The sequence below is a fragment of the Olea europaea genome, chromosome 19 (genome assembly GCF_002742605.1).
Source record: "Olea europaea var. sylvestris chromosome 19, O_europaea_v1, whole genome shotgun sequence".
Classification (NCBI taxonomy): Eukaryota; Viridiplantae; Streptophyta; class Magnoliopsida; order Lamiales; family Oleaceae; genus Olea; species Olea europaea.
The window spans coordinates 3,872,810-3,892,998 of record NC_036255.1 but is presented as its reverse complement, the minus strand read 5'-3'; the positions used below and the strand labels follow the sequence as shown (position 1 = coordinate 3,892,998).

Genomic DNA, 20,189 nt, shown 5'->3' with positions numbered 1-20,189 from the left:
TGCGGAAGGGACCACTTGTGAGGTCATTCTTGAGAGTGATACTTGGAGGATGGATTGAGATTGGGATAATGTTAGGGAAGAGGAACTAATTAGTTCATGAATCACACGGCTGTTGAGGACTCATTTAGCAAGCTTTTTTTGAAAAGGTATGTTAGAATATATTGAAAATCTATACATTATACGATCTAGTTTTGTTGAATTGTAAGTATCAAACTTATTATCAAAGTATTCAAAAAGTCCTAGTTCATCTTGTTAGTTAAATGAAATGGTATGAAAATAAAAGTGAAGTGTTCTTTCGAATCTTATTTTCAACGTGTTACGAAGATCTGTATATTCAACGTCTGATTCCAGGGTAAGCATCAAGGTCGAATGAATTTGAAAAGATAATATAGCTGAATGAAGAAAATTTTCACATTATTCCACCGTCCATTTATAATTTGCATCGATGATACAAAATTCTGGATGATTTATAAACAAGATTTAACTTAATCACTCCCTTGATACCATCTAGTAATGCAAAAGAGATGCATACAGCTAAGCCCTTTTAGCAATAGTGGTTAGCTAGGAACGATTATTAACATTACTATGGGAAAATTTTATCACCATTTCTGCAAGCCTCTTACATCGGAAACGAAGTCTTTATACCATGTTGCTGACAGTCTAGGAATTCTTTCAAGACTAGCATAATCTACGTGGTGAAGTCCAAATCTTATTGTATATCCAGATGTCCATTCGAAGTTGTCGAGTAAGGACCAGGCAAAATAGCCCCTCACATCTGCTCCATTCCTGGACAAAAATAGCAAATTTACCTGTCAGCGTTGGGTACCAGATTATGATTTTCCAGACTCCCTTATATGCCCGTTGGGGGCAAAAGGGATTCAAGTTGATTCGCGTCCACGCTAGTCTAACAGCCTGGGCTACAGGCCACAAAGAACAAAATCATGCCAAAAGATGCATTAATATATAAGATGAAATAGGATCAATACCTTATCGCCTTTGCCAGGGAATCCAAATGGTTTTCCATATATTCCACTCTTTCGACATCATTGAGAGATTCTGCCACAGATGTATCCAAATTGTTCGCATCACCTAACCCTACGGGATTTTTCCATTTTAGTGAAACAATTTTTTAACCTTTAAGGCTCTTCCAGAATCATATCGAAGCTTATTTTTACTGACATACCGTTTTCACAGATGAACATTGGTGTATTGTTGTATCTGTCCTTTATGTATGTCACAATCTTCTCCATTCCTTGAGGGTATACATAAAGCCAGTCCACTGCAGTCTATTTCAAGAAATGATTTGTGTGTGGACAATTTTTTTTGTTTAAATTGTCTTCAACCAAAGAAAAACAGATATACTTACAGATTTGCCAATAAGTTTACCGTCTTTCCAGGGTGTCCAGAGGGAATGACCCTCTGATTTAGATACTCCTAGTCCACCTCCACATTCCGAGTATATGCAGTCTTTGCTGTAGAAACTGGTATAATGATTGATGCCAATGAAGTCCAATCCAAATTTCAGTTTCTCCAGTTCCTTTTCCACAAAGACAGGCAGTAATGATCCTAAAATATTATGCATTTCTTCAGGATATTTCCCATGTATAATAGGGTCTAAGAACCTGCATTTGAGTTTAGAGTGAGATCACGCATAGTGTCCCCGACTTAATGGATGCCTGTGTAGGAAGAAAATGCTCACCAATTCATGTAGAAAGATAGAGTTCTCTCAGCAGCCGATTTGTCTTCTGCAGAATCACTGAAGGGCTCGAACCAGACGGCGTTCATAACAATTCCAATGCTACCTCCTTGTACATTCTGGATTACACTATCATCAAGTGTGTAATCATACCAAAATTTCCTTGTATTGTGCAAAAATTAATCTATATATACAAAATGAAACTTAGTTAAATCAAACCACCTGGTATTTTGTTCGATAAATGCTCACGGCAGCTGCATGTGATAGAATCATATTGTGTGCTGCAATTAGAGGCTCTTTCTCTGAATCGCCTTCTCTACAATGCCTAAATGAAACCGAACAGCGAGATGGAGGATAAATCCCGGTTCTATATCCTCGAATTGCCATGATATTAGGCTCGTTGATTGTTATCCAATACTTCACTCGGTCCCCAAAGTATTTGAAACATACATCTGCATAATATTCGAACTCATTCCTGAAAAATGTAGCATATACGTCACAAGAAGCTTTCCTTAATTATTTGTATTTCATTGTACATTTCAGTCGCAACTGCCTACCAAACATGCACTTATATTTTTATGCAACAATCCAACTGTCCCAACTTTAACATCTCACGATCAAACGAATACTTCACAAAATAATCACAAGATTAAGTGGTGATATGATGCTAATAAAGCATCAATCTTTTGCTGACAGATATGGTGAAGGGCGAAATTTAGAAGAGATCAATTTAAGTTATCATAAAAAATAAAGATGATGATAATACAGAAAATTGATCAGCGGCTTACTGTATTTCTGGACTTAGCCATGATCCATATCTTTCTTCAAGTTCTTGAGGGATGTCATAATGACACAACGTAACAAATGGCTGGATTCCTGAAAGTACCATATAATAGAATTTAAGACCGGTTTTGGTTCTTAAAACTAGAATGAAGTTATACACTAGCTCGTTATTCCTTTTGATGTTCACATTTCTATTTTATTTGTACGAATCTTCCAGATATATCAGTTCACTTTTACACTTATTGAATAACGTGATTGTATTTCAATTGTATATAATGGTTATAGAGTTACAGAAACAACCTTTATGAAGGAGTCTATCAATGAGGTCATTGTAGTGATTGATCCCTGCTATATTCACATTTCCATAACCCCCTTCTGCCTCAAAATAAAGCAGGCGGTTAATAATAAAGCAGACAAATTCAAATATCTGAAGAAATAATTATTAGTCTTCAGTCGAAATTAAATTTGAACTTACTGGGCAGAATTCTTGACCATGATATAGAAAATCGAAAGCTGTTCACACCAAGATTCTCCATGAGATCAATGTCCACCTGTTTATTGTTTTCATCACAGACCGTGATCATTCGAATTTTGTTCCCTCCTTTTAAGAAAATCTTGTTATGGATACAATACATTATTCGATCATCAACACAACTCAAATAAAATTGCTGGACCTGTAGTTTCGCCTCTAATCTATATACTCGATGACCTGATTACGAAGCTGTATCGATGAGCTAATAAATAATGTGAACTAAGATACTCTGTGAGTCGAAGACTAAATAAATGAAAATTGTGCTAAGCTTTTACACCATGGGACTCAACACAGAGCTTTTACACCATGGGACTCAACACAGAGCCAGTTTCTTTTGGCTTTTGAGGCATGTACTAAATTTATCACGACATGAGGCTGAAAAAACAAGAATCCTCACCTGTTAACCTCAGCCCTTGACTGGTGGTGTCAATCAGGCCGGGCCATCTGCAATCAGGCTTGGAACTCGCCCGTTGATGTACCCTGACATTTTCTCTGCCTCTAAGGAGGGCTGGGCTGAGTCGGGCATATGGGCCGTATGTATTACTTTTGTGAAAATTACACCAGAACTTTTAAAATTCAACTTCAAAAATCATATTTGTCGTTCTTTTATTCAAAAATCAGATGATAATATATTATTATTAATATTTTATATATTCGCCCACTATCATCTACCCTCTCTCTATCTCGTCTCTTCTCCCATATTCTCTTTCTCTCGTTTCTCTCTCTTCCCTCTCCCTCCACGAATGGACTGTCATCGCCACCGTGGCTGTCAACTACCACCTCCAAGCCTGGTGTATAGAATGGAACACCACAGTGTGCGTTCAACTCCTGTCTTTGAGTCTTTCTCTTCACCATGTCCAGTTTCTCTCTTTGCCACAAGTCGCTGTCACTTCGTTTCTCTCTTCGCCGCCTCTCCGTCTCTCTCTTCGATGTGCTGTGCAAAGAAGCACGGAGCACTGATGCCGATGCGACGCTTCCGTCTCATTTTCTGATCATCAATGCGATGATCAAGTAGAGTTTGCTCCCTTTAGACGACATCATGGTAGTCGTCACTTCAAAATTTAGTGGTGGTGGTGGTGTTCGTTTGGCGCTACCTGCCTGAGAGAAATTATGTTCGGGTTTTATTGGTGGCGTTGGTGATGTGACGGTGATCTTCTGGTGGTGTTGGTGTCGGTGTCGGACCTGTTGGTGCTATTGCGGTGATGTGGTGTTCGTGACGGCAATGGTGGTGCTGGTTGTGGGTGGGATGGTGGCAGTGACGGCAATGGTGATTGTTACCACCCAAATTTTTTTAGTCAAAATTTAAATGTTGATTAGTGAAATTCAAAGTTTTATTGGGGTTTATTTTATAATTGGCTGAGAGTTAAATTGGCTATAATTTAAAGTTGAAAATTTACTTATATAAATATTTGGAAGTTTAGAATTTAAATATTATATTCTATTAAAAAATAGGGACCTTCTTTTGCAATTTTGAACAAGTGACCTTTATATTCAAACTTTGACTATTTTTTTCCTCAAAAATCACACACAAACATACACTAGAATGTGTTGAACGAGAGAGAACGCAGAAGAGGAAAAGGGGAAGAAAAGAAAAAGAAAGGAAGGAAAAAAGGAAAAAGAAAGAAGAAATCTTGTACCGACCACTTCAATCTTCTTTATTTAATTCTTCAATAGGTAAGGTTAATAATTTATGATTTAATTTTTGTAAATTTTTGTTTAGGATTTTAAATTTATAACTTATACTTGAAAAATATGATAAGGAAGCTAACTATTTAAGTATTTGGAGCTAGTTATTATAGTGGATTGGAATAAATGATATTTAGATATTAGGGTTTTGTTATATGTGGGTTAATCCGAAAATTTGGGGAAAAATATGCATTCTTGTTATTTTCCCTTATAATTGTTTTATGGTATTATTAAGTTAGATTAGTTGAAAATAACTTATTTTATGCTTGAATTCTCACTTTGGATGAATATGGAGAATATAAGAAAGGAGCTTTTGATGAGATTTATGTATTTAGTTAAAAGAGAATTTAAATAAGGAATGTGGATGATTATTATCATGAAAAGCTTGTTGAATCTTTATGGGGCAGTCGAGAAAGGTTAGTATTAACGAGTGAAGGATGTAGAATGATTCGAAATTAAATGAACGTATGTTTAAGTAATCAAATGAAATATAAATATTAAGTATTAGCTTATTGCTTATTGAGGGATATATATTTTATTTTGATGATAAGAAAGGGTTATTATTGAGAAATCTCTTGTAACTGTATATGGATGAAATTGAAGTGGCTTATATTTATGATCGTTTCAGGAGGGGATTTGGATGTGGAAACAGCATACCTGCCCCGTTAGTCCAACCTATATCTGTGAGTGGAGAAGCTATATTTTCAAAAAGAAGATTTTCTTTTTATTTTAAAGAAGTATGTTAATTACATGAAATGCTTTATTTTCGAGAATTAGTAAATGAGTATGATTGTTTTGAAATTATCATAAAATAATTGATGTGATTATCTTACTCTAGTGCACTGAGGGGCTACAACCGTGTACTAGAGTCATGTATTTTAACTTTTATCCACCGAGGGGCTACGACCGTGGGTAAAGGTATCTAATATACACTGAGGGGGCTAAGGTCGTGGGTGAAGGTATCCATTATACACTGAGGGGTTACAACCGTGTATAAGGATGATTATGTTGTTTCCATCTTGTATACTGAGGGGATACAGCCGTGTACAAAGTATTGATCAAACGATTTATGTACATATGATTTATAGCTTGCAGATCATTAGTAGATGTTTACATGGGATATATTTTGATGTGAATTTTAATTATATAGTGGATTATTGGTCTTCAGCTTACATTTTTCCCGTTTACAGTTCAACTTGTGAATTTTAGATTATGGTTTTTGATTATTGAATTGTCTAATGTACTTACTCATCTAGCTCTGTGTGTGTGTGTGTGTATTTCTTGGCTTTTCTTCAGATCTAGTAGATCTGGAGAAAAAAATCTTTGGTTACATGGGATATATTTTGATGTGAATTTTAATTATATAGTGGATTATTGGTCTTCAGCTTACATTTTTCCCGTTTACAGTTCAGCTTATGAATTTTAGATTATGGTTTTTGATTATTGAATTGTCTAATGTACTTACTCATCTAGTTGTGTGTGTGTGTGTGTGTGTTTCTTGGCTTTTCTTCAGATCTAGTAGATCTGGAGAAAAAAATTTTGAATTCTATATGAAAATTCTTTAAAAATAGCTTTAGCTTTTCCATTAGAAAAAGTTAAAATTCCATTTGAAATGGTATGAGTTTGAGCTGGAGTAGGAGCTTGAATATTTTCAAAATTCCATTCAAGTCCTTTGGATTGAAGATTCCAAGGGATTCTTTTGGTAATTTCAACATTTGAATGAAAAGAATTAACTTCTACTAAAAGACTTTCTTTTCTTGGTGAAGAATAAAGAGCACAAATATTGAGTTGAATATTCATAAACTTGTAATATATTATATATATTATAGTAAAAGCATTTGATCGACTATCAAACTCGAGATTTTTAGTCTAAATATGAAGATTTAGAGAATTTAAAATTGTTCCATCTGTTAATTTTATTGAAAAGTTTGGATAACAGTTTGAAAAAATTGGACCACGTTCAAGATTTGATTCAAGAAGTGAAAGTAAAGAATTTTCAAATTTGAGATGTCTCTTATCTCTAAGAGTAATTAAAATTGGAATGTCAAGACCAAGTCTAAATAAAGGTTTGACAACAATTTTAACTAATCCCACATGAAGATATTTGAATTTCTTCTTATGAGATTCAATAGATTCTTTTGAAAATAAATTGATAAATGCATTTTGACTATTAATTGAAATTGTTTGTTCAAATGTTTTGATAACATAATTTTGAGTAAAATCAAATTTTCCTATTTCATAGATAAAATGTATATCTATCTTTGGAATAGTCCAATTTTGAAGATGTTGTTCAATTTGTGCAATTTGAAGCTCATTTGAGTTGAAATCATTTGATGCAGATGCAGATGATTTATTATCTATTTCTTCTTCATTTTGAAAAATATTTGTTCTATTTTCATTTAAATTTTGTCTATTTCTAGACCTAGATCTCCTTAGCCAATTTGAGACTGAAGACATAATTGAATAAAATGAAAACAAAATAATTCTCACAATAAAAACAGTAAAATATAAAAGACTGGTTCTTACCAAGCCTACAAACGGAACCACCCAACACGCCTACTCCGGCAAACAACGGGCTAACCAATGTCTATCCAGTAAACATCCCAGATTAAAGCCAAGACCATCTATTGTATAAGAAAGGAGCTTTTGATGAGATTTATGTATTTAGTTAAAAGAGAATTTAAATAAGGAATGTGGATGATTATTATCATGAAAAGCTTGTTGAATCTTTATGGGGCAGTCGAGAAAGGTTAGTATTAACGAGTGAAGGATGTAGAATGATTCGAAATTAAATGAACGTATGTTTAAGTAATCAAATGAAATATAAATATTAAGTATTAGCTTATTGCTTATTGAGGGATATATATTTTATTTTGATGATAAGAAAGGGTTATTATTGAGAAATCTCTTGTAACTGTATATGGATGAAATTGAAGTGGCTTATATTTATGATCGTTTCAGGAGGGGATTTGGATGTGGAAACAGCATACCTGCCCCGTTAGTCCAACCTATATCTGTGAGTGGAGAAGCTATATTTTCAAAAAGAAGATTTTCTTTTTATTTTAAAGAAGTATGTTAATTACATGAAATACTTTATTTTCGAGAATTAGTAAATGAGTATGATTGTTTTGAAATTATCATAAAATAATTGATGTGATTATCTTACTCTAGTGCACTGAGGGGCTACAACAATGTACTAGAGTCATGTATTTTAACTTTTATCCACCGAGGGGCTACGACCGTGGGTAAAGGTATCTAATATACACTGAGGGGGCTAAGGTCGTGGGTGAAGGTATCCATTATACACTGAGGGGTTACAACCGTGTATAAGGATGATTATGTTGTTTCCATCTTGTATACTGAGGGGATACAGCCGTGTACAAAGTATTGATCAAACGATTTATGTACATATGATTTATAGCTTGCAGATCATTAGTAGATGTTTACATGGGATATATTTTGATGTGAATTTTAATTATATAGTGGATTATTGGTCTTCAGCTTACATTTTTCCCGTTTACAGTTCAGCTTATGAATTTTAGATTATGGTTTTTGATTATTGAATTGTCTAATGTACTTACTCATCTAGTTGTGTGTGTGTGTGTGTGTGTTTCTTGGCTTTTCTTCAGATCTAGTAGATCTGGAGAAAAAAATTTTGAATTCTATATGAAAATTCTTTAAAAATAGCTTTAGCTTTTCCATTAGAAAAAGTTAAAATTCCATTTGAAATGGTATGAGTTTGAGCTGGAGTAGGAGCTTGAATATTTTCAAAATTCCATTCAAGTCCTTTGGATTGAAGATTCCAAGGGATTCTTTTGGTAATTTCAACATTTGAATGAAAATAATTAACTTCTACTAAAAGACTTTCTTTTCTTGGTGAAGAATAAAGAGCACAAATATTGAGTTGAATATTCATAAACTTGTAATATATTATATATATTATAGTAAAAGCATTTGATCGACTATCAAACTCGAGGTTTTTAGTCTAAATATGAAGATTTAGAGAATTTAAAATTGCTCCATCTGTTAATTTTATTGAAAAGTTTGGATAACAGTTTGAAAAAATTGGATCACGTTCAAGATTTGATTCAAGAAGTGAAAGTAAAGAATTTTCAAATTTGAGATGTCTCTTATCTCTAAGAGTAATTAAAATTGGAATGTCAAGACCAAGTCTAAATAAAGGTTTGACAACAATTTTAACTAATCCCACATGAAGATATTTGAATTTCTTCTTATGAGATTCAATAGATTCTTTTGAAAATAAATTGATAAATGCATTTTGACTATTAATTGAAATTGTTTGTTCAAATGTTTTGATAACATAATTTTGAGTAAAATCAAATTTTCCTATTTCATAGATAAAATGTTTATCTATCTTTGGAATAGTCCAATTTTGAAGATGTTGTTCAATTTGTGCAATTTGAAGCTCATTTGAGTTGAAATCATTTGATGCAGATGCAGATGATTTATTATCTATTTCTTCTTCATTTTGAAAAATATTTGTTCTATTTTCATTTAAATTTTGTCTATTTCTAGACCTAGATCTCCTTAGCCAATTTGAGACTGAAGACATAATTGAATAAAATGAAAACAAAATAATTCTCACAATAAAAACAGTAAAATAGAAAAGACTGGTTCTTACCAAGCCTACAAACGGAACCACCCAACACGCCTACTCCGGCAAACAACGGGCTAACTAATGTCTATCCAGTAAACATCCCAGATTAAAGCCAATACCATCTATTGAACAGTGCCTAAAGTGATAAATTAAATTAATTTTACAGTATTCTCTTATGGCTCTGATACCAAAATTGGCCCAGGGGAAATAGGGGAGAAAGATATAAACAAAATTTTGAAAATATGAATATTTATTGAAAATTTTAAAATTATACAATGGAAATTGAGTGTTTTGAGAGAACAGAAAGAAAAACTAAACTTCTAATATTCCAAGTCATTTTTATCAACCTAAAGAAAAAGAAAAAGAAATTGAACAACCAGAGTCTCCTACTTTTTCTGATATGGTTCCTCCTTCAAATCAAGAACTTGATCATCAATGTAATGTAATTTCTTCTGAAATTGATAGAAGAAAAGAATTCAAAAATGATCAAGATATTTGCGTTAAAAATTTTAGTAAACTTTTTAGACAAAGTTTATCTTCAAAACAAAAAGAAAACATTTCAAACATTTTCCAGAAGAGGTATCAAATAAAAGGAAATTTTCAAAAAGAAAATCTTCAAAAAATACTTCTAACATTACTTGTTGGAAATGCAATAAGACTGGTCATTATTCCAATAAATGTCCTCTTAAGAAGAAAATTAGTACTCTTCAAATTGATGAAGATACTAAAAATAAACTTCTCAATCTCATCGAATCTAGTTCTGATAATGAGTCTAACACAGAATTAGAACATGTTTTTCTCAATCAAGAAGATTCTGATTATGAATCTATTCAAAATTCTGAATCCAGTTCTTCTTCCAATGATGATAAAAAAATTTGTGGTTGTAAAACTATAAATGTTTTATCTAAAGAAGAAGAAATTATTCAAGATATTATTGATAGGATTGACAATCCTAAACTCAAAAAGAAATTTTCATCTCTTTTATCTTCAACAACAAAAGAAAGTTTTGATGATATCAATCTGACCAATATTCTTAAACGTGCTAAAAAAGAACTTTCAAAGGTTCTAAATCCTCAATTCCAGAACTTCAAGGAGAAATTAAAGATATGAAATCTCAAATTTCTAACCTTGAAGATAATGTCAAAGAAATTCACATGGAAGTAGTTTGCTTAAACCCAAAAAACTTAAATGATGAATTTTATTCAAAATTTAAAGGTAAATCCAAAATTTCTTCAAAGTCATCCTCAAAAAGACCCTCTCATCATTCAAAATCATCTTCATCTGAATTTTCTTCTACCTCAAAAATTCTTCAATCTGAAGAAGAAAAGGTTAATGTTATTAACCGAATTCAATTTCAAAAATGGTACTGCAATATGAATATAGCAGTCAACAAAGAATTCAAATTTACTACTCGTGTTCTTATTGTTTCAGGAGCAGATCAAAATTGTATCAAAGAAAGTTTGATTCCAACAAAATATTTTGGAAAAACTATTGAGCGTATTTATGGTGCTAGTGGTAAAAAATTAAATATTAATTACAAAATTTCATAAGCTCATGTTTGTAATTCAAATATTTGTTTCAAAAACGTCTTTTATTTAACAAAAGATTTGGATCGAGATGTAATTCTTGGTACTCCTTTCATTGTTCAAATTATCCTTTTAAAGCAGATTATAAATGATTATCTACAAAAAATTTTGGTAAAAAAATATTTTTTGAATTTTCAAATCCTCCTTCTTATAAAGATGTCAATTCTTTAAAAGAAGTAGCAATTTCAAAAATCATTCATAATATTAATCTCAAAAGAAATTATATTCAATTTCTTCAAAAAGAAATTTTATTTCAAAAAACTGAAAAAAAAATTACAAGACTCTTCTATCAAAGATCAAATTATTAATTTACAAAGTAAAATTGAAAAAGAAATTTGTTCAACAATTCCAAATACCTTCTGGAATAGAAAGAAATATGTTGTTTCTCTTCCCTACAATTCTGATTTTCATGAATCAAAAATTCCTACAAAATCTTGTCTTATTCAAATGAAAAAAGAACTGCTTGATTTTTGTATTAAAGAAATCAATGATTTACTTGAAAAAGGTTTAATCCGACCAAGTAAATCTCCCTGGAGTTGTTCAACTTTTTATATCAATAATTCTGCAGAAATTGAACGAGAAGTTTCTTGTCTTGTCATCAATTACAAACCACTCAATACTGCTCTTCAATGGATTCGTTATCCAATCCCTCGAAAGAAAAGATCTTTTAAATTGTCTTTGTAAGGCTATCATATTCTCGAAATTTGACATGAAGTTAGGATTCCAGCAAATTCAAATTAAGAAAGAAAATAGATATAAGACTGCATTTAATGTTCCTTTCGGACAATTTGAATGGAATGTTATGTCATTTGGTCTCAAAAATGCTCCTTCAGAGTTTCAAAAAATTATGAATGATATATTCAATTCATATTCCAATTTTATTATTGTTTACAATGATGATATTCTTATTTTTTTAGAAATTTTAGAACAACATTTCAAACATATTTATACATTCATTCGTATTATCAAGAAAAATTGTTTAGCAGTTTCTGCTAAAAAGATTGTCCTTTTTCAAATGAAAATTCGTTTTCTTGAAAAGGAGTTTGATCTTCTTCTTCAACTTGCATCGTCCAACTTATTTTTACTCTTTTTGTGAATGAACTCTCTTGTGAGGAATGATCTTCTTCTTGTGAATGAACTCTCTTTTGTGATCGAGAAAACGAATTTTCACTTGAAAAAGGACAATCTTTTTAGCAGAAACTGCTAAACCATTTTTCTTGATAATATGAATGAATATATGAATATGTTTGAAATGTTGTTCTAAAATTTTTGAAAAAATAAGAATATCATCAATGTAAACAATAATAAAATTGGAATATGGATTGAATATATCATTCATAATTTTTGAAACTCTAAAGGAGCATTTTTGAGGCCGAATGGCATAACATTCCATTCAAATTTTTCGAAAGGAACATTAAATACAGTCTTGTATCTGTCTTCTTCCTTAATTTGAATTTTCCAGAATCGTGACTTCATGTCAAATTTCGAGAGGATGATAGCCTTACAAAGATGATTTAAAAGATCTTTCTTTTGAGGGATTGGATAACGAATCCATTGAAGAGCAGTATTGAGTGGTTTGTAATTGATGACAAAACGAGGAACTCCTCGTTCAATTTTTGTAGAATTATTGACATAAAAAGCTGAACAGCTCCAGGCAGATTTACTTGGTCGGATTAAAAACCTTTTTCAAGTAAATCATTGATTTCTTTAATACAAAAATCAAGCAGTTCTTTTTTCATTTGAATATGACGAGATTTTGTAGGAATTTTTAATTCATGAAAATCAGAATTGTAGGGAAGAGAAACAACATGTTTCTTTCTATCCCAGAAGGCATTTGGAATTGTTGAACAAATTTCTTTTTCAATTTTATTTTGTAAATTAATAATTTGATCTTTGATAGAAGAGTCTTGTAATCTTTTTTCAGTTTTTTGAAATAAATTTCTTCTTGAAGAAATTGAATATGATTTCTTTTGAAATTAATATTATGAATGATTTTTGAAATTGCTGCTTCTCTTAAAGAATTGACATCTTTATAAAAATGAGGATTTGAAAATTCAAAAAATATTTTTTTACCAAAATTTTTTGTAGATAATCCTCTATAATCTACTTTAAAAAGATAAATTTGAACAATAAAAGAAGTACCAAGAATTACATCTTGATCTAAATTTTTTACTAAATAAAAGACGTTTTTGAAACAAATATTTGAATTACAAACATGAGCTTTTGAAATTTTGTTATTAATATTTAATTTTTTACCACTAGCACCATGAAGACGCTCAGTAGTTTTTTCAAAATATTTTGTAGGAACCAAACATTCTTTGATACAATTTAGATCTGCTCCTGAATCAATAAGAACGCGAGTAGTAAATTTGAATTCTTTGTTGACTACTATAGTCATATTGCAGTACCATTTTTGAAGTTGAATTCGGTTAATAACATTAACCTTTTCTTCTTCAGATTGAAGAATTTTTTAGGTAGAAGAAAATTCAGATGAAGATGATTCTGAATGATGAGAGGGTCTTTTTGAGGATGACTTTGAAGAAACTTTGGATTTACCTTTAAATTTTGAATAAAATTCATCATTTAAGTTTTTTGCTTTTAAGCAAACTACTTCCATGTGAATTTCTTTGACATGATCTTCAGGGTTAGAAATTTGAGATTTCATATCTTTAATTTCTCCTTGAAGTTCTGGAATTGAGGATTTAAAACCTTTTGAAAGTTTTTTTTGAGCACGTTTAAGAATATTGGTCAGATTGATATCATCAAAACTTTCTTTTGTTGTTGAAGATGAAAGAGATGAAAATTTCTTTTTGAGTTTAGGATTGTCAATCCTATCAATAATATCTTGAATAATTTCTACTTTTTTAAATAAAACATTTATAGTTTTACAACCACAAATTTTTTTATCATCATTGGAAGAAGAACTGGATTCAGAATTTTGAATAGATTCATAATCAGAATCTTCTTGATTGAGAAAAACTTGTTCTAATTCTGAGTTAGACTCATTATCAGAACTAGATTCAATGAGATTGAGAAGTTGATATTAATTTTCTTCTTAAGAGGACATTTATTGGAATAATGACCAGTCTTATTGCATTTCCAACAAGTAATGTTAGAAGAATTTTTTGAAAATTTTCTTTTTGAAAATTTCCTTTTATTTGATACTTCTGCTGGAAAATGTTTGAAATGTTTTCTTTTTGAAAATTTTTTGTTTTGATAAAAATTTTTCGCTTTTGAGAAAGGAGGAATGATTTTCTCAAAACCATATTGTTCACAGAATAATCCCATTTCATTACGACTTTGAGATTTTTCTGATTTCAATTAAGCTTTAAGTTTTAAATCATTACACAGAGTTAAAGCTTCTTTATTGATAAAATTGATGATTTCACCATAAGTAAACATTTGAAGGTCATCAAATTCTTTGAGAATAGAATTTTTCATTTTCTCAGCAAAAAGTTTTGGAAGACCTGAAATGAATTTTTCTTTCCAAAAAGATTGTTGACAATCTTCTCTTATCATGATACGGGATAAAAATATATCTTTGTACCATCAAAAATCTTGTAATTTTGGACATCTTAAATTCATAAGAATATCATTTTGTAATTACATTAAATTTTCTGGGGTACCAATAAAATGTTTGATAATAGTTAAACATAGAATAGTAAAACTATCATTAATTTCTTCTCCATTTTCATTACGAATAATACTGTTATTTTTATCACGTTTGACAGAGGAAAAGATAATATCTTTCTCAGTTTTTGAGATATAATTATCTCACCATTGACCAAGCTGTCCTGTGAATCTAAGAACAATATTATTAGTAGCTTCAATTCTTGAATTTCCTTTTGCAAGAAAGGTTTTGTAACAAATGATCATTTGTCCCATTAAATTGATATTTTGAAATTCAGTAAGTCCGTATAAGTTCCATTCAACTTCGGAATTACCATCATAGGATTTTTGAGGAGGAAACTTTTCTTCAAAAAGTTGATCTGGAAATGAAGGACGAGGATAGAACTTTGGAATATTTTGATAATCAGATTTTCTTAGCTTATTGATAGAATTAAATTTTTCACCAATAAATTGAGATTCAATTTTATCAATAGTATTGATATTTTTTGAAACATGAAATTTTTTTAATTGAGTAACCAGTTCTGAAAGAACTTCACTTTCATTTTGAAGAGTTGAAGGTTTTCCAAATCGAGGAATAATATCATCATTTTTGAAGATTGATGATGAGAATGCTTTGGAAAAATTCTTATCTTTACTCTTACTTTCTCGATATTCTTTAAAAGAATCATTCTGAGAAGTAAAAGTTTCTGATTCAGAATTTGATTCAATACGATTTAATTGAGAGCACATGGATTGTAGAACAATATTAGTGTAATTGTTCTGAGATTGAATATTTTTAATATCCTTTGCAACAATTTGAGAATCATCAGATCGTTCTTTAGGAATTGTTCTTGACTTGAAGGAGGAACCATATTAGAAAAAGTAGGAGACTCTGGTTGTTCAGTGACTCTATACCAAGCATTCTGGTAATCAAAATAATTGAAATTTTCTTGAGTAATGAAAATTGTTGAAGAAAGCTTGAGTCTCTTTTTTTCCCATGGGTATTGTCCCCAGTTTTCGTAAGACAAAACTCTGATAATACTGATTTTTGAATACATGGTAATTGACTTATCTTTTGGATCTGGAGTATCAAAAATTATGGCTTATCCTGGTTTTGAAATGATAGTCTCATAATAATCTCGAGTTTTTTTGGATGTTTGAAGGCATGAAGCAAAAGTCTTTTAGAAAAATGCTTAAAAGACATTTATCCAAATTTGAATATCTATTGATCCAAGACGTTTCCATATCAAGGCAATTCTCAAAAATATTTTTGGTAAAATATTTGAAGGTATTTGAAGGGTTTATTTGAGGAAGTTTTCCAGTATTTTGAACGGCTTTTTTGTAATTTGAAGGAGAAAAAGACGAAGTTTTTTGTTTGAGTTTTTGATTGGGTTTTTTGATAAGGGTTGAAAGGGTATTTGAAGAAGATGAAGCTTCATGATTTTCTTTTTTGAGGTGATCTTTTGGGAGATCATTAATTGAAAAGAATGGAGTAGAATTTTTCTTTCTACTTGTTTTTATTTGAAAAGGAGTTTGATCTTCTTCTTCAACTTATTTCGCTCAACTCATTTTCACTCTTTTTGTGAATGAACTCTCTTGTGAGGAAGTCTGCCAAGAAGTTTGATTTTCCTTGTATATAAAGTATTTCGAAATCAAAATAGTCTGCTATCTTGTAAAAATTTGTTTTGAAACAAGATTTTTTATGTCTTTTTGTAAAACATTTTTTGAGGCTTTGCAATCTGTTTTCAGAATAATTTTTTTATTGATAAGATCCTCTTGAGATTTTGAAATACAGAGCACTATTGAAAGAATTTCCTTTTTGATGGTAGAGTAATTCTTTTGAGGACCAGTTCAGACTCCACTATGAAATCTAAAGAACTATTTTTGAGATAACTCTAGTGGGATTTGCTTTAACACGCTACCAAACCCAATATTAGAGGCATCTGTCTCAACAATAATTGAAGCAGTGGGGTCAAGAATTGAAAGACAGGGAATATTTTTGACTAACTTTTTGATTTTTTGGACCGCTATCGTGCACTCATGATTCCATGGGTCAAGATTATTTTGTAATCTTTTGAATAATGGAGCACAGATTTGACGTATATCTTTGATAAAATCGGCAACATAATTGACACAACCTAAAAAGTGTTGCAAACTTGTTTTTTCGATATTTTCATCAGAGAATTTATCAGTGAAATCAAGATTTCTTTGAATTGGTATAATTGTGGAATTTTGAATAAAGTGATCGAGAAGACAAATTTTCATTTGAAAAGGGAAGAAAGAAAAATTCTACCCTTATCAAAAAACCCGATCAAAAATTCAAACAAAAAAGCTTCATCTTCCACTCCTTCAAATTACAAAAAAGCCGTTCAAATTAAATACTGGAACACTTCCTCAAATAAACCCTCCAAATACCTTCAAATATTTTACCAAAAATATTTTTGAGAATTGCCTTGATATGGAAACGTCTTGGCTCAATGGATATTCAAATTTGGATAAATGTCTTTTAAGCATTTTTCCAAAAGGCTTTTGGTTTATGCCTTCAAACATAAAAAAAACTCGAGATTATTATGAGACTATCCTTTCAAAAACAGGATCAGCCATAATTTCTCATACTCCAAATTCAAAAGGTAAGTCAATTATCATGTATTCAAAAATTAGTATTCTCAGAGTTTTGTCTTACGAAGACTGGGGACAAAACTTATAGGAAGAAAAGAGACTCAAGCTTTCTTCAACAATTTTCACAACTCAAGAAAATTTCAATTATTTTGATTACCAGAATGCTTGGTATAGAGTCTTCTTTTTTAGACCTATGACTCATTCTTGGTTCATTCTTTTTAATCAAAATACACACACACACAGAGGATAGTACAACCATCTTTTATTCACTCACTAGGATTATTATCTCATATTTTCATTAACTTTTCCTTATAGGAGGCAGTTGTTTGAGCTGTAGTGGAGATTATTTTGATAGTTTTGCAGCCATTGTTACCACCAATTGTAGGTTCTTTTGTTTGAAATTGTGTAATCATCAAGTGAAATATTTGCATCATATTGGAGGACATTTTTATGCACCAATGATCATGATGGAATATTGTAATCTAAACTGCTTTCTATTATCCTTTTGAGGGGCGGTTTTGATGAAAATGATATGGATGTTTTTGGTTGAACGAGCGAATGATATTATTATGTTGGTATATTGGAGTTCAGAAAGATTTTAATTGGTCAAATAAAGCTTATTATTAAAATTTAGTTACTTTTGCCTTGGTGATAGGTCCAGTGTTTAGTTGACACTTATCATCGGCTCACGTCACGTCTTGAATCTTAGGATGGGATGTGTCAGTGTTGGTGTTGGTGGTGGCGACGGCGATGTGATCGTGAGGTGGTGGTGGCAGTGCTGACTTTTTGGATTCTTTTTCTATTTATGTTTGTTACAGATTGTAAGACAGCACGATAGTGGCTCTGGTAATATGCAATGGTATTGACAGATTGTTGTAAAATGGTAGGGTGGCTCTAGTGGTTGTGGTATTTGACGACGGAGTTGTGTACCGTGCAGTGGCGATAGTGAGATGTTGGTGACGATGGTCAATCGGGGTGGCATGGATCTAGCACGATGATGTAGTGGTGTTTTTTTGTGATGTGTTGATTTGTTTGAGGTGGTGATATTGTTGTTGAGAGGTGCTGGTGGTGGTTTCGACGACAATGGTGGTGGTAGTGGAAAATAAGTTGTGGTTTATAATATTTGTGATTTGTGACCGATAAATAAATTGTAACTTATAAATTTTTTATTTTTGATCGATGAACAAAATACCGATAAAATTTTTGAATTATGATAAAAAATAATTTGTGACATATAAAAATTATGATAATAATATGTGACTAATTAAATTGTTAATTTGTGATTGGGTTATACTTAGAATCTGTTTGGGAGTAATTTTGAGAATTGATTTTTTGATTTTTAGGAGAAAAGTGAGATCTACTTATGAGAGAAGAAGTCAAATATGACGGCTGAAATAGTAAAATAACAATTAAAAAATCAATTTTTTGGTGGAAAAAATCACTCCCAAACAGGNGAAAGTTTATATAACACTGGAAAAATGGATATGAACCTGATATGAAGAGGATGCAGTTCCAAACAGGAAGCTGTTTGGAAATACAGATGCATATGAATTTTCTTCTTTCAGAGAAATTGAGTTAGTCAATTTAAACGAAAATAAAATCATAAAAAGCAACATTTCAAATAGGAAAACAGATTGAAAAAATGATGGAAGCTTCATGGTATTGATCCTATGGAGTAGAAAAATAAACTTTTGTGTCAGAAGAGAGGTAATGTTGTATATATGTATATATAATAGAAGTAAGCTCCCGTTTGGCCCCATTAAATTTCATCAAATTAAATTAAATTTTTCTCTCTTCTACTTTCAATCACACATTTTTCAATAAAATAATATTACACGTAAATCAAAAAAAAATTCTTTTTTTTTTTCAACCACTCATTTTTCAAAAAAATACTATTCCATACATTATAATTCCAAATAATGGAACTCAAACGGGGGATAAAAGGGTTGGTAGAGAGGGAATTGGTTGGTGGAGCACTTTTATATAAATTAATTTTAAAAATTTTGGATGGATTGTTGCAACTGTGTATGTTGAGAATTAACATTTTCTTGAGGTATATCATATCCTTGTAAGAATTTGCTGAAAATCCATCTCAACACTACTAGTAGGACGAATATTTTATTGTCCACATTAAGTTATTAATAGCATGTTTTGTACGAAAAATAGAATAGAATCGAAGAATATGCGATACGATGTACAGATAAAATCTACAATCTTGTCTAGTATCGTATACCAAAAATGAACTGAGAGACTGAGTCGTATATCATTATTATAAAAGAAATGTTGCATATAATAATGGATACACAGAGAGAGGAATACACAAATAAGAGAAGGAATGCTTCCAACGTCCCTGTTCGGCTTCTATTATTTGAAATTTTAATGATTGGAATATTGTCTTTTTGAAGTGTGGTTAAAAAGGGGAAAAAGAGGGGGATGGTTTAAATTACGTGTAATATTATTTTATAAAAAAAAATTTGTTAAATAAAAAGTGAAAAAATAAATAAATTATAATTTTAATCAAGGCCAAACAGGGCTTCAGTATCAAAAACATACCACTGGACTCATAATTCAAAGGTAACCTAACAATTCCACCCGGAATTAAGAACATAAATTGGGAATATGACAAAACTTAGGTGAAGAAGTACAATCGAAGAAATGGACGTGAACTTTTTGAGCATAGATATCATTTGTCACGCTCCTATTTAGAGATTAAGCCCTTTTTCGAGTTCAATTTTGGGTCAAAATATATTATAAAATAGTATATTGTTAAAGGATGTGTATTAAAAGGAAAAGAAAAGTTTTAGAATTATGTATAAAATTATTTGAAAAATGCTTCTGGTACATAATTATTTACATAATATTTTACGTAATGATGAGGTGTAAATGTAAGTGAAGAAGCTATATAATTGATGAAATTTTAAACTAGTTAAATCTCATCACATCATCTGCTAATAACCAATTATGTAAATTGTAGTGTACATGTAGCATAATTAAAATTATTTTACAGGAAAATGTTTGATTTAAAATGAGTTTTGAAAAAAATAAATTTGTCAAAAAGGG

At 30.9% G+C, this 20,189-nt stretch overlaps 1 protein-coding gene and 1 long non-coding RNA gene across 2 annotated transcripts; one reads left to right on the top strand and one right to left on the bottom strand.

The window, feature by feature from the left end:
- Window positions 1–390: 390 nt before the first annotated feature.
- Window positions 391–3,357, bottom strand: LOC111368544 (beta-glucosidase 47-like). The gene is made up of 9 exons (XM_022989836.1): window positions 2,955–3,357; window positions 2,780–2,854; window positions 2,485–2,572; window positions 1,919–2,171; window positions 1,700–1,815; window positions 1,367–1,622; window positions 1,184–1,286; window positions 987–1,095; window positions 391–786 (listed from the first exon to the last, which is right to left on the bottom strand). Exons 1-9 carry the CDS (start codon window positions 3,112–3,114, stop codon window positions 600–602), a joined length of 1,347 nt encoding a protein of 448 aa, XP_022845604.1. The 5' UTR covers window positions 3,115–3,357; the 3' UTR covers window positions 391–599.
- A 1,125-nt stretch (window positions 3,358–4,482) lies between these two features.
- Window positions 4,483–5,871, top strand: LOC111368545. Its single transcript, XR_002698003.1, has 2 exons — window positions 4,483–4,685; window positions 5,326–5,871. It is a non-coding gene; the product is annotated as an uncharacterized LOC111368545 (long non-coding RNA).
- Window positions 5,872–20,189: the final 14,318 nt, after the last annotated feature.

Bases quoted from the DNA above. Each gene is read 5' to 3' on its own strand.
- LOC111368544 (XM_022989836.1), bottom strand. From the start codon at position 3,114: ATGTATTGTATCCATAACAAGATTTTCTTAAAAGGAGGGAACAAAATT. The intron at 2,855-2,954 runs GTAAGTTCAAAT...ATTTTGAGGCAG, and splicing joins ATGGTCAAGAATTCTGCCCA to AAGGGGGTTATGGAAATGTG. The intron at 787-986 runs GTATTGATCCTA...ATTTTTGTCCAG, and splicing joins TCCCTGGCAAAGGCGATAAG to GAATGGAGCAGATGTGAGGG.